This window comes from Dermochelys coriacea, chromosome 7 (assembly GCF_009764565.3).
Source record: "Dermochelys coriacea isolate rDerCor1 chromosome 7, rDerCor1.pri.v4, whole genome shotgun sequence".
Taxonomy (NCBI): domain Eukaryota; kingdom Metazoa; phylum Chordata; order Testudines; family Dermochelyidae; genus Dermochelys; species Dermochelys coriacea.
Window position 1 is genome coordinate 22,685,584 of NC_050074.1, and position 15,211 is coordinate 22,700,794.

The 15,211-nt window shown below is 53.5% G+C and overlaps 1 protein-coding gene across 1 annotated transcript in view; it reads right to left on the reverse strand.

Moving 5' to 3' along the window:
* PLXNA1 (plexin A1) overlaps positions 1-15,211 on the reverse strand; it is a 274,845-nt gene that overhangs the window by 230,364 nt on the left and 29,270 nt on the right. Inside the window, 6 exon segments of the mRNA XM_038409069.2 lie at positions 12,450-12,505; positions 12,508-12,552; positions 12,555-12,953; positions 12,956-13,369; positions 13,372-13,461; positions 13,464-13,792. Coding sequence (XP_038264997.1) covers positions 12,450-12,505; positions 12,508-12,552; positions 12,555-12,953; positions 12,956-13,369; positions 13,372-13,461; positions 13,464-13,617 — 1,158 coding nt within the window. The 5' untranslated portion in view covers positions 13,618-13,792.

Sequence of the window (15,211 nt, forward strand, 5' to 3'; positions counted from 1 at the left end):
AGGCACGGGTGAGCTCAGTTACCCACAAGATCCAACGTGGGCATAGGTGCTGGAATTAGGCATGCAGCCGCACCCCCTGGCTTGAAGTGGTTTCCATTATATAAAGGGTTTACAGCACCCCCACTATACAGATTGTTCCAGCTCCCTGTGTCTGGGTGGGGCAATGGCTGAACAGAGCATTGCATGCCTGATACCTTCACTCCATAATCCCAGCGAACGGCCTGGCTGGACTTCCCTCCCCAGCACCAAATCCCAGGGAGCCTCCAGGTGTGAAGCTCTCACGCCAAGCCCAGAACAGGCAGCAGCCAGCCCAGGCATGGAGCGCATGAAGTCAACACTGCCAGCAGAGGTGCTTTTTGAATGACGCGCATTAAGGATAGTGGGGCATTTGGGCCTCAGAAGGATTCTCTTTGGAAAGGCTCCATCTGCAGCTCGGAGGGGAGGTTTGGCAAGGGATGGGCTCAGAACCTGTTACAGTCCCTGGGGGTTTTTAAATCCATACAGCATGGGTGTAACATATGGGGGAAAGCGCTGAGCTCCTCAACTTTGAGAAGCGGCTCCGGGGAGGGGGTGGGGCAGATAGCAAGAACCACTGAAAAACCAGCTCCTCCAGGACTGACACCCCATGCTAGAGTGCGGCACCCACACAGCATGGGACAAGGGGAGTGCATTTGCAAGAGACTCCCCAAAGGCCAGTGTGCAGTCTGGTACAGCTCACTAACACCCCACAGAGGGACACTGAACAGCCATCCACTGATGGCTATGCACTAAACCCACTGTTTTAAAAGGGCCATTCATTTTCACTTCCTGTTTGACTTGCTGTCCTTGGGGCCAGGCCTCTCCCTGCTTTTTCCTCAAGATGCCTGCAGCGTGCAATTTCCAACATGACTATGGGACAGGATCTCTAGCCCACGGGAGGAGCCTCACGGGTGACCCAGGAGGCCAGGGGCTCACACCAGTGCTGCAGTTCACAGATAGCACCACAGCGGTGGGGAGTGCAGAGAGGTGAGAACAGTCAGGAATAGTCCACGTGGACGCAAAACCGTTCACAGCTGCAGCTCTGTTTGCTTGCTCAGCAGCTCTCACTTCCTCTAGCCGGGGTGCCGAGGTTTAGGATGCGGTCACAAGTTGACTCCTTTCCATGCCTGACTTTTTATCTCCCCTTTCCCTGGCAAGAAATTCCTCTAGAAAAGCCACACATCTTGAGCACAGGCCTCACTGGCTCCCAAAGAGGGCTATGTCAGTGGCCCCTGGAGGAAGACTGCTTACCCACTACCTAAGCCCTCATCCCACTGGGGATGGGGGATCAGCAGCATGGTGAGGAGTTAACAACCCTCAACTCAGTATACTGAAAGGGGAGTGGAAGGGCTCAAAAGCTCCCTGCAATCTGAACACACACGGACCTTGCCTACAACAGAATGGGGTGTAGACATTGCTGGTCTCCTCCTTTCCATTCTCACACAGCGAACATCAGGAAGGCAGCAGCAAGAAACGCATCGTTCCAGCAATAAACCAAGTTGAGCTTAGGCGACCCATATCCTTCTCCAGCAACCCCAGAAGAACCACGCCTCCATCAGGGCTGGGACCACGGAACATTCATGGATTGGCTCTCTAATGGCAGAGACAAAGTCGCAGAACCCAGGGGCAAGAGCCCCACAGCTCAGCCTCACCAAGGAAGATGCCACTGAGGAAGCAGCGAATCACTGAGGCCTAATGAACAATCCATAATGTGAGGAAGAGGGGAGCAATTTAGTAGCAGAGGCTTCAGCCCAAGCAGAGCATCTGGGGATCCTGGCTATTTTGCTCTTAGGGGAAGCTGTGAAGAACTCAGCAATTGAGGACAGGAGGGGGGCCCCCCACACAAGGGAGACATATTACTTTTATATGATTCTGTATGTTAGTGACAATGGGAGGCTCCCACTGCTCAGCCCCCAAGGACACACCCCTAGACATCACTCTTGAAGCCACCCAGTCCCAAAAGCCCAGATGGCCAGAACAGTCTGTCCCAAGAGGAAGAAAGAGATATCTGGTTTTTGCTCCTAAGAGAAGCACAGATTGGTCCCTAGGTGCATTCAGCCCCCCTTATGGCAGCAGCTTCCAAGACTCAGGGAAAGCCACCCTGACTCAGGCTCTGACATCCCCTCCTGCAGCCCAGAATCACAGGTCACTTCTTCCCCAGTGAGACATCCTGCTCTCCCCATGCATCTTCTCCCAGAAAGAGAGCACACTGAGCCCCTTCCCTCTGCCTCATGTGTGCATAGCAGACAGCAGTTGAAGGGGTGTGAATGGAAAGACTGAGTCCCGGGGTAGACTGGAGCAGAACCAATGAAGGTATTTAAGTCCTGGCAGCACCTCACAGTCAATGCAATCTCCATGTCACACTGCTCTCTGCACTCTAATTTGCAGCTTCCCCAACCTCATCTGCTGCTGAATATGCAAGAGGATAAATGTTTATGGTGTTTACTCCTGTCTGCTTGTCTCAACAAACTCTGGGAAACGACAAATACAGCTGCACCGCTGCATTCTGGGCTGCAAGGAGCGCGCGTCTGCCCGCCACGGCAACACCGACATCACCCTCAATAAATAATTACACCGACAATTAGCTCACTAACAGCAAACTCCCTCGCTAGGGATCTGCAGGCAGACACCATGGCAAGGCCAGGCAAGGCTGGGTCAAATCGGATGGGGGAAGCATTTTGAAGGGTATTGTGCCAGCTGCCATAGCAGATCCAGACACTGGTCCATCAAGTCTGGCCTCTGCCAATGGCTACTGCCAGGTGCTTCAGATAAAGTCAGGGGAATATATATATGGCCAGTTGCATCATGCTGCATGGAGCAACTAAATTTCCTTCTGACCACTGTGCTGACCAGCCTCAAGCATGAGGATCAATCACCTCCCCCCCCCCCACACACACACACACGCACACTGCCTGACCCAGTATAGTTACTAAAGCACATACCCAACATTCAGGTTAACAAGAGACTTCACACCAGCATGGCTGGCAAAGGGTGACACAATCTGCTTTCCAGCAGGCTCCATCCTAATCAGCTGAGGTGAATGTAGGCCCCACTGATTCAATGGGAGACCATAACCCACACCATAACCAGAGAGGCATCACTTCTCAGGGACTGGCACTATTCAGAAGATCCAATCTCCAGAAGCATGATAATCCCATATTTTCCAGCAATGGAACCTCCACCCTCCAAAAAGACCCAGGCAGTACAAAGCGGGGGCTGGCAAATTTCAGTGGCACTGTGATTCTCCCAGGAAGCCACCCTGCAGTAAGGAGAGCACGGGATATAGAGACCTGGCCTCAGACACACAAAGGAAATGCTGAGCCAAGGCAGGAAGTAGCCATCTCCCCGACGCTTCGCTCCGAATCATTGCCTCCCTTCAGGCCCACTTACCAGAGCAATGAGGAGCAGACAGGCGAGGCAAGATTCATGCCATTTAGTGTTATTAATTGGCCAGTAATTTGCCAGTTAACAATATAAATGTTCTCCCTTGGCTGCCATTGAGTGCCTGGTTTCCTGACGTCTGCTGGGGACCTTTAAGCCCCGGGGTCGTTTGATAGCGAAACCGAAGCTAAAGCCAATAGTGGAGAACTAGTGTGAGGCGAGGCATTATTGCATAGTGTGATGGCATCAGCCCATTGCCTCTGGAGGCCAGGATTCAGCTCAGGGTGGCGTGACAGAGGAGAGAAGTTTATTGGTACTCAGTCTAGAACCACGTATCCCTCTCACCTCAACCTCACAGGGCATAAACTGATGCGAGTATCAGGCAAAGGGAAGCTAGGACTGAAACCAGACAGGATCTCTCTGAAACAAAAATCCCTTGCACAAAATACCAAGGCAACCTAATCCCCACAGAAGAATCAGAGAGAAGCTGGAGGAAATTTTTTCTTGGGGCAGTGAGGACTGGGTAGCTCAGGACAGCGGGATCGGGACTCCAGTTCTTTCACATCTAAGTCCCATGTTGACTTTAGCCCCGGGTTAGTAATGAATGGAAGTTTGCAAGCATCCGATCTCTGCTATCTGACCCCTGTGAAATATGATTTTATTTACCTCAGCCCAGCATCAGTAGCACAAATGTCTACATCACAGCACACCCTCGTCAGAACCAGCAACAACTGCCCCCTCATAGGCAGGTTCCGGAGAGAGGCAGGACTCAAACTGGCCACGGAATCTGAACTCCTGCCCTAGACAGGGTCCCTCCACCTCAGGCACGAGGCACTTCAGCAGAGAAAGCAACAGGTGGAGAAAGCCCATGGGGCAGCTCATCATGCCCCATCTGCTCTGTGCAGAGAGAGAGACTTTTGGTCAGGCAGCAACATTAACCCCTTCTTTGGCAGCCCGTGGAAGGATGTTCTGGTGATTGAAGAACTGGGCTGAAAACAAGGAGATCCGAGTTCAATTCCTAGGTCTGCTGCAAGCTTCCTGTGTGAACCTGAACAATCCACTGAGGCCCTGATTCAGCAACACACTCAGACCCGGGGCTCAATGCTCTGCTGACTTGGGGCTTTTCCCTCTCTAGAAAGTGGAGACATCTTGGAGAGGTGTTGCGAAGGTACCTTGGTCAGTGAGGCGATCAAATTCCACCGACAAACGGACGGTAGAAGGGTCTAGATAACCAGAACCGAATCTACCCACGGCCGTTTTCCCTGCAGCGTGGTGAGCAGAACGTTCAGACATGCGGGTCTAAGGGAGACCATGCCTTTCTCATCCAGCACTGAAGGGGTTAACAGGCACTCTGAGCTCTAACTAGAGCCGGTTAGCAGAGTCATGCAGGCAATCGCTGCCATTATTGGACTGTTTTTAAACTCAGCCTGCAGAGTCTGAACTGAACCACCCCATCCCTGTCGCAGGTGCTGGCCCTCCCCAGGTCCTACAGAGGAGGGCAGCAATAGGGGGGCCTTAGATGGCTATGCTGAGACCCTCGCAGCCTGCTCAATGCAGTCTGCCGCTCCAGGTCTGCCTCTTTCAGAAGATGAATTCCTGGTCCCAGCAGGAGAACGAAAGAAACAGACAGGATGGAATTAGTTTCCCCAGCCAAGTTTGTTCGGCTCTTCAGCACCGGGGAGGAACCGCTAACATCTTCCGAGCGCTCAGCCAAGTCTGGCAGCCTCTCCGCCTGGCTCCAGCGTGGGCTCCGCCATGGCCCACAGCACTTGGGGATTAGATAGTCGAAAGTTCATGCTGCTGCCGCAGCAGCTGCACACAAAACACAAGGATGCTGCTGCACTGGGGAGGCCGTGACCATGTGCCTGGGAACTCAGCTGGGGGAAGAAACATGGCAGCTTATCCAAAAGCCACATCCCCCTACAGTTCCTTTCACCCTTGTCCTCTGAACCCTGCTGTACGAGATGTCATCAGCCTCTCCTGAATGGGGCTCGGTGGGAGCGCGATGAATAGAATCCTTACAAAGCTGCTGGAGGGGCTCAAAGGAAGGGGGTGAGGTTCATCATGAGACAGCCCTTCCCCCCCTCCCCTCCACTATCAGGAGATTAATCTTGATTGACAGGGCCTTCCCATGCGGAGAAATCCCCCCTGCCTGCCACAGCCATAGAGCCGGTTCTTCTGCCTTCCAGATGAGACTTTAAACCAGAAATCCTGACCAGGAGCCGCTCTTTTCACACCGATCAGACATTAACCTCAGAGGCCCAGGTTCCAACCCAGGCAACTACATTCAGCCTCCTTAGAAGCAACCCCTATAGCACCAGTTGGAGACACTCACTATCCTTTGCTTCCTGACCAGTGTGGAGTGTTGCTGTGCAGCCCTTAATCGGCTCCCACGGCCCGCCCCAGAGAAGGCAGCACTTCAGTGGTGCATGAGAAGATTCGCACCTGTTGGTTTTGCACACTCTGGAGGATGTGGTTTGGGTATTGCTAGCAAAGAGTGAGGTGCTGAGGGCTCGGTTTGAGATCTAGCAACACCTTCCTCTGTTGTGTCCCCTCCTGCTTGGCCTGTAAAAGCAAACCCGGGAGGGAATTTCTCCAGGCCCAAGAGGTCGGCCTAGTACCTAGCAGCGGGACAATCCTCACGGGCTCTCTAGCACAGGCAGTGCTGGCACTGGAATGCAGCAGCCACACCTCCTCCATGCTTTACCTGAAACCCTCATGAGCTCACATCATAATCCCAATGCCAGAGCAGCCAGGTTTCCCCCTGCCATGATGAGCACACACACATACACTCCCCCGACTGATTTCCTGCAGGAGTTCACGCCCAATGACCGTGCAGTGTAATAACACTGGGAGAAACAATTCCTGTAGCCGGGGGAACAATTAGCCAATTCCCTCACCATTAAACGGTCACAAGAACTGGTTACACTCTCCCCGCACTGGGATATCCTCCCCAGGGCTGGAAAAGGATGGGAGAGGGCCTCTAACTGAGCCCCTAGCCTACTGCCAGCTCAGACAAGTCACCCAACTGGGATTTCACCAACATCTGGACATCATCAGAGCACAGCGCTTTCCTGAGAATAAACAGAATCAAACCCTGCCTGCCAATGCTAATGAAAAGATGGTGGGACTGCAAGAGCTGCCTGGGACAGAGTGGAGGGAATGTCTATGTAAGCCACTGGTCGTGTGTTGTGGTCCCCTTCTGTGCCAGATACACAGAAGATGGGAGTCTGTCATAGACAACAGCTGCGGAGCCTGGCTCTGGCTATAGCGACTTTGCTGTAGCTCTAGCGGCCCTGGGCTCTCTCCGTGGTGTTAGCCAAGGTAGCAGCTGTCACATTACAAGGCACGTTTGATCTGTTGGAGCCTCAGGAAAGCAGAGGGCACCCAGAAACTATCTAGGTTCCTGTACCTGGTAACTTATACTCTTTCCACACCTCCTATGAAGAGGGGGTGTTTAGCTGAACTGATGCCTCCTGTTTGTCCCCCATTACTGACTATGATAATGGAGAGGTGTTCCATCCTGGAAGCTTCCAACACATTCTGCAAACTGATTTACGAGCTGCATGCACAGGGATCATTCAACTACTGCAGAAATGCAGCCACTAGCAGGGGTGGAACAAGAGAACTGTTTAACAGCACACAGAAGCATAACCATTTAGGACAGGAAGTGAAGAATACCACATCTAATTGAACCTGCAGCGGGATTTAAGAATTCAGTTCTTACTTAAGCCGGACTTTGGGCAGGACAGCAACATTCACATCCCTGCTCTTCCATAAAGTGCCATTAAGAGCCCAAAAATCAAGACCTTGGTGCCACATCTCGGGCACCTTCAGCAACGCAGCACTCTCCTGCACAAGGCTGGGACCGTGGCTCAGTGCTGGCTCATAAAGACAAGCACCACTCAATGAGTTACTAGCCACCACTTCCCAAAGCACCCTGAGTTCTCCCTAGATCTCCCATTCAAGCCCTGACTCAGCCCATCTCTGCTCAGCCTGGGAAATGTGGTCAGAGCCCCAGACAGGGGAGTGGTTGCTTCCAATCTTTGTTGTGTTCTCGTAAAGTGGGGGAAATTAATCCTGTTCCCAGCCAGGGTTCAAAGGCCAAACATAGGGGCAGCCTTGCAGTCAGATCTCAATTCCCCAAGGACCAGGAATTTGCCCTGAGCCAGCCAGCCAAAGCCAAGCTGGATCCTGGCAAGGATGCTAAGGAGCCAGAGAAGTTGGGGGAAGAACAGCTGGCCAGAACTGATTCTGTGGCTCCATATCCAGCCAGACTGGTTTTCTTGTGTACTTGTTACTTTTGTGAGCAAACGCTGAGTTGTGGCTTGTTTATTCTTTGTTCCTTCCCTCTCGCTTGTTAGCCCTGTGCCAAGGCAAGAAAAGTGAAAGGGGAGAGGTTGGGAGAAAGAGACACAATGGATCCACTAATGACCATCTTCTTAATGTTAAGAGATGTTTCTCAGCACAGGAATAAATAATCTGCTGAGTGGGAACAGCCACAAACACCCATGCTGCCCTGCCGCCCCCCTACACTGGCGCAGGAGAGGGCCTTCTAGCAGCGGAGAGAGGGGAGCTTGGCATCCATGTCCCATTTGCCCCTTGCTTGTTCTGCTGCAGCTACAAATGAGGAGACCAAGGGCAGCTGCAGTTTGAATGCTCGTCTGCACGGCATACTTTGTTAGGCTCCCTAAGGGGCCACTAAGCACCCCGGAGCCCACTAACGCTGCCCAGCAGAGATCAGGGAGTTCCAGGGGTATAGCCCATCTGGATTCAGAATAATGCTGAAGATCTAGCTCTGCACACAGCCCCCCTACCCAGGCTGAAGTCCTTGATGTTCCGAACATCCCCTGCACAGCTCATTTCATACATCATACTGGCCACCCTGTGCCAATCCAGCAGGAGACCTAAATACAGCATCATCAACCCCTTCGGCTGACAAGCACAACCACTCTCCCCACACACACACACACACACACACACCACACCCACCACAGCCCAGGGACAAGGTGACATTCTCTTCCTTACACTTTTCTCTCTCTCGTTCAGCACTTTGCCTAGGAAAAGCCCAAAGGGAACAGAAGAGCTGCTCCGAGCCACAGCTGGGTCCCCAAGACCTGTGCGGGACAAGGGCAGCGAAGGGAGAAGGAACGGGGGAGCGAGAAATCGCACAAGAGAAGGAGGCAGGCAGCTCCATTCCCAGAGTCAGCAGTCGTGTGACCCAGCCAGCAGTGTAACGATTTCATCATTTTCCACCAGAATTGAATTAGTTTGAAGCCAAAATCAGATTTGTGAGCCCAGTGCTCTTGACAGCAAACCCTTTACTTTGTCAGGCAGCTGTTAGCTGTCTCCCTCCCAGCTCGGGAGGACAAAGGAGGGGCTGCCTGGGACAACTTCACAAGGATGCCTATGCACTCCAGGTGGCTGCGGTTAAGGCACATGCTCCCACAGGACAGCCCCACGGCCCTGTGGTGACTGACCTGCAAGAGGGCACCTGAGAAACAGCACGGGGAAAAAAAAGCCTTCCCCTGTGTTACTCCTTCTGGCCACTAAGTGAAGGGGAGACCCTCACTCAGGCACTGCTCCTGCTGCACTCCCCAGTGCCCCAAGGGCCAACCAGAATGGACGGTCAGCAGGGACGCTGTCCTATGGCTGGCTCCCCCTTGAAGGGGAATGCAAGGGGCTCAGATGGCCATGCTCCACAGAGTGGGACTTAGGGGGTTGAGGGACTATTAGAGAGGCTCCTTCTGAACTCCTTAATCCCCTGACATGCCAGCAATAAGTAGCTCACAGAGGAGCTCCCTGGGAGAAGGGCACCGCCAGGCCCTAGTCTACTGGCTTTCTGAGCACAGCACAATGGCTTTGAAAAGACAAATCTCATAGAGGCTCCCGCATGAGGGGTACACAGGGGCTGCTCTAGGAAAACTCAGGGCACAGGTTCTGCGGGCCAGGGCAAACTCCCTTCACACAGTTTTGCAGCCCCCTGCTATCCACAAGCCCAGCTCTGTCAACCCACCTCAATGCTGGCTGGCAGTCTCGCCAGATATTCCAGGCTGGGTCCCACCACCTCTTGCCAATGTCCCACTGTCCTAACCTGCAGGTGTCCCTCCTTATTCTGGAGCTGGGTTCCCTTGATCAGGGAAAGCCACCCATGCCAGTTTTGGTTATTTGACCAAATACCCATCCTGGACTAGCTTGAGAACAGTCATTTCATGGTGATCTAGCAAAGTCTGGAAGCCCAGGCCTCAAAAGAGAGAGGCTATAGCATTAAACTATTGCACCATGCTAGCACTGACAGGGGACTAAATTCAGCCTTGGTGTAAGCAGGTATAGCCCAATGAAGTTATGCACCAATTAGGGCTGGGCCAGATCCTCAGCTGGGGTAAACTGGTGCAGCTAAATTGATTTCAATGGAACTCAGCTGATTTACTCCGTTGAGGATCTGGCCCGCAGACTTTAGCCCAGGCTGAGAGAGGCTGCCCAGGACATGCAAGATTAGAGATGCCTGGATATATTACACTCCCATCATCCTGAGTAGCTGAAATAGCCTCCCTGTGACCATTCATATTTTATAATATCATCTGGAAAAGCAGCCAGCAATAGTTCATAAACCAAGCAGGCTCAGCGCACCCCCTCGCCACAGACTTCATGCAGCAGAACAGGGCAATAAACTGGGAGCCGTGTGTTAGTAACGGCCTGTGGGAAATGCTTCCCTTGGGACAGGCAAGAGACTTTCCCTAGATTGGGAAACAGTAACCCAGGGATTACAGCCCTGGCATGCTCCCACTTCCCTGAGGCAATGGTTTGCTACTAACTGCCTTCAACATCAGACGCATTCTCAGTGTCTCACTCACACCTAGGACATGCTGCTGCCCCATGCCCTGCCATTCCCCAGCCATGTGCCCTGAATGAAAGTGGTGGAGCCACCCACTTCCAATGCTTTGGGCATCTCCCACGGCCTGGCAGCCTGGTTTGCAGGGGAATGAGACTCCTACGTGTTTTTGTTGCACATGGACCTTCCCTCTTTGTGCTGACTCACTGCATGCTGACCCGAGGACAGAGGCAGACCAGCGTGCCCAATTGGAGGGGCCATGTTCCCATCTGAAAGAAGCTCTGAACCACTCTGAAAGAAGCTTTACCCACCCCCAACAAATTCCAAGTGGGATCTTGGCAGATCCTTCTGGGAAATGTCCAGGCAAGAACTAGGGAACTGTCACTGCAGGATCCAGACAGGAGCTGACTTGTTCCCACTCTCAGCAGATCCTACAAGCACACTCAGGAATGAATGAGCTGCCAAAAGCTAAAAAGAGCAGGAACAGAAGATTTTCCAGGCCTCCAACAGCCAGAACAGGTCTGACCAGGTAAGAAGCAGCCAGAAGGGAAAGGCTTTTTTCAGGGATAGTGCTATACCATGGTGGGGGAGGATGAGAACGGAGCAGCTTGACAGAGGCTGAATGGGCCATGCATGCTTCAGGTATTTGGAAGATCACAGAGAGGAGAGGCGTCACATGTCAAAGGCAGATCATTTCCCTAGAATCTGCCAAAGGTAGGGCTGCCCTGCCACGAGGGCCCAGGGTCTGGCTGTTTGACCCAGCCAGCAGCTCCCTGGAATGATCAGTTTCCAGCAGGAACAGAGCGTGTTTGAATCCAGGCACCCTGGGTTGGTTGTGAAGGTGCTGACCGGAGTGACCAGCTGTTCTAAAGGGGCCTGAGGGCAGCAATTAAGGGGTCAGACACTCTCACACTCCCTTCCTACCAACTCATGCTATGAGGAATGCAACAGGTGCACTTAGAATGAACAAGGGCCAGGGAGCAGGCAGCAAAGAGCCTCTGCGCTGAACACTTAATGAAGCCGTGCGGCCTATGAGGCTGCCGGCCGCCCTCTTACTCTGCCTTCAACACCCCTATGCACCCTGCGTTCTCAGTCACACATAGCAGCTTTGGAGTTTCTCTCTGACCATCCCAAAAACCACAGATGCCATTTGCAAGGGGCTCTCATGCTGAGCCATAGCCATTTCCACTCTGAGCGCTGGCATCGACCAGTGGGAAAGGAGCCACCTGTGCCTGGAGAGGGCAGGCTGCGCTCCCTTTAATCCACCATCACCAGGGTTAGCTCTCTGAAGCATGTTATTAGTCTGATCTGCAGGGAGATTAGCTTTCCTCCTAGGGGGAGGGGGGGGCGCATGTGGGGCAGGGGCATCAACTCTGGCAACACTGCGAAAAGCAAAGAGGGGAACAGTTTTGTTTGTACCTACCCAGCTCCATCCCTGCCTTCCCAGCCCCTCATCACATGCTGCAGTGGAGTTAGCTGTTCCATGTACTGTATGCAGCCAGGAATTGCACTGCAGGGTTCCACCTCCCACCATCCCGCTGCTTGGGCCCTGGGGTGTGTGTTACATACTCCACAAAAGTGGGGATGGTTCAACATTGCTAGCAGGAACCCCAGGCCCTGGATGTTGTACCAGAGCTCACAGTGATGCAATCATCCCAGCAGGAGGCCTGGACTGCCAGAGCCAGCATGGAACAGAGAAGAAAGAGGTCCCCATGCATCCTCCTACCTAAGGATCTGGTGTGTACCAAACCACTAACATCAAAAAGCTTCTGAGTGCTTTGGGCACTTTCTGGTGCTGCTTTTGCCCTCCCAGCCCTCTGCCCAGCATTACACTAGGTAGAATTGGGACAGAGCTAACACCCACTGTATCACCATGGGGCAGCATTTACTCACATGGTTGGATCCACAAATGTGTTGGGATTCTAAATCAATATGGGGCCATTTTTTCAGGCCAGCCGTCACTAGTGAATACTCGTTTAAACCAAAACCAGTGACCATCCCACACCAGAGCCATGACCTCATGTTCCATACTTAGCACAGGATACCACTAGATACCCTGCGTCAGCCTGCGCTCCCACCCCTGCCCCGCTGGCAATAGTTCTCGCAACAGACAAGCAGCCCATCTGAGCAGGCAGCAGCCGGCCAGGTGACCGTGAGGGGAGTGGATCCACAGGGCCGGAAAGCAGCCCACCTCAGCTAAAGCTAAGCAGGCACTTACCGAGTTGATGCAACCCAATTCTTTGTTCAATAGCCAGGGTAGTGACAGCTTTCCTCCCCTCGGTAGCAAGACTGGATGCGCTCCTTGATTTTGTCTTTGATCTTTTTAGAGTGAAGAGGCAGAGGACGGACTCCTTGGGTGGCTTGACCCTGTTCTTCTGGCCCTGGGAGAAAACAGTGAAAAGGATGTCTTCCTGCTCCGAGATGCCCAGCTGCTTGGCAAGCACCTTGCCGGGCTTGCTGAGGTACGCATCCTGTATCAGACGGTACTCAACGCCGTCCCGCACGCAGCCGATGGGGAACTCCACGTAGGAGTAGAACTTGGCGTCGTCCACACAGAGGCGGACGATTTTGGAGGTGAAGAACTGCTCCCCTGTGGAGTCGGGCGAGGTTAGCTGGGTGTCCAACTGCAAGGTCAGGTAGTAGACGAACTGCTCGCTGCTGAAGCTATAGATGTAGTAAATGTCAAACGTGGGGAACTTGGAGAGCGTGTCTGAGGGGATCTGAGCTGGGAGGAGACAAACTCGTCCTGGTAGACAAAGCCAAACATCTCCGCGTTCTCCTCGTTAGTCATCAGCTTGCGGCTGGAGAGGGTGGGGAAGTACTCGGATTTCCCGTCAATCGGCGTCCCGATGAAGAGCTTGTTTTGTCCATTAAGCACCTCAATGATGACACCCGACATGGTGCCTGACTCGTTGACGCTGGAGAGGTAGTGCTCCTTGCGGTGGTGGGGTTCCCCCAGCTTGAAGAGGTCGTCCAAGCGTAGGAACTGGCAGATGCCCTGGGAGGCGCTGCCACAGGCGATCAGCCGGTTCCCTGAGTAGTCCACCAGAAGCAGCTTGTTGACATTGTTGGTGGTGACCAAGCCATGGGGGCAGGACTGGACGCTGGGGGGCGGATAGCACTTCTCATTATCATCCATGGCCCTGTCACATGGGCACGCAACAGTGTCAGGTTGTTGGAGAGCTTGTAGATCCGGTTGACAGCGCCCACATAGACCTCCCCAGTTTTGTGTGGACCACCAGGTGTGTCAAGCTCCAGTCTGTGACAGAGAAAGTCCTAAAGGGGGATTTGGGGGTGCCCTCTGCCAGTGGTAGCCAGGCACTCCCCAAAAGTAGCAGGGTCCAGATGTTAACGGACAAGTGGTGCTTGAGCCGAAGGAGCCACATTTCAGCAGTGTCACATCAGACCAGGGCCGTGCACAAACCCAGCCACAAAATAAATAGAAGCCAACCCAAATAGAGGGATGGGGCAAGGGGAAGGGGTATTACAGGACCAAGGTCTCCTCTGCTTCTGCTAGGCTCCACATTCAGGGCATCATGGACACTGGCAGCCTGGTCAGCCCTAGAGGGAAAGACAACAGGGTTAGGCAAGCCCTCCTGCCGCTCAAGTTATAACATTAAGCCTTTGGGGCTCATTGCCCACTCCCTTCCCCCCTGCCAGCCACTCTCCATTTCTGGGGCTTTGGTTCTCACAGCCCTCTGGGGGCTTAGCGGGCTTCCAGTTCCATGCACAGGAGATGCAGTGCCCTTCCATCCATCTCCTCCAGAACGTTACTCCCCTCATCCAACAACCACAGGCAATTGAGGGGGGTGGGGGAGCAGCATCACAGAAAGCCACATTCGCCCACATTCCACATCAGCACAGGGAAGAGGGGCACAGCGACCACAGCTTCCCATCTGAAGGGAGACATGCCAAGAGCTGATTAGCACAACGCTGCCTAAAACCACCCCAGCAAACCTCCGGGCATTCATGGCCGCTTTGCTTCCCTACCTTGACACTCGCTGGCCCACATCACAACCACCATCTCTCCCACCACGCTGGAGCAGAACACAGCTCCCTACGGAGCCTGTCAATGCTCCGACACTCCCTAGCAGGAATAGGAAGGTTGCTCTGGGGTGCTGTCAAGCACTCACTTCCCAGAGTAGATGAGCATTCAGCCTCAGCATCACTAGCCCAGAGAATCAGCCTGGCTCTCTAACAGAACCTGAAGCCACAGGCCAGCCAGCAGCAGAGGGGACAGAGTGTAAATGCTCCCATCATTTCAACTGCCAGAGTGAACGTGCAGCGTCTCAAGACACACATGGCAGGCAGCATGCTCACAGTTCGCTTTTGAATGGCTAACACCACAAGTCCCTCCATGCAGCGTAGCCAACACGTGCCCTTCATGCCGGCCGCGTGCACTGCCAGTCACAGTGCACAGAAGCACTCATTGGGGCCTAGCATCTCCCACCGTGATAAGAAGCTACACGCACCTCAGCCCCTGGCAGCTCCGCCCCAGTTCATTGTGGGTTTTAAAAATCTAGTCCTTGTGGCAGTTTGTTCACCGCTCAGGAGCCCTGGGGAAACCATACATGGTTCCTCTGAACAGCCAGCTGCACACTTCTCGTCTAAGCTAGCTGCACGGCTGGGGGAATAGGACAGCTGGGGGACAGGCTCCAACCAGTAGAGTCCTCTCAAAGCCCCCAGTTCGAATCCAGACTAGTCAATGCTAACAAAGCTGCTACCATGAAGAAATCTCCCGGGAAACAAGCTGGTGAGTCTGATTGAGCCCTAGGAGACAGGTGTACTTCACAAAACCCACCCTCCTAACCAACACCAAGACAGCCCCCTTCCTAGTAATCTCAGCAGAAAAGCCAAGGACTAAATGGGCCATGGGCCTACACCCAGAGAGCAAGATGAAGGCTCGCTGGCAGGGGCAATTCCCAAGGGAGACCTGACCTTGCTCGAGGTATACAGAGGATTTCCATTGCCCAAGATGGC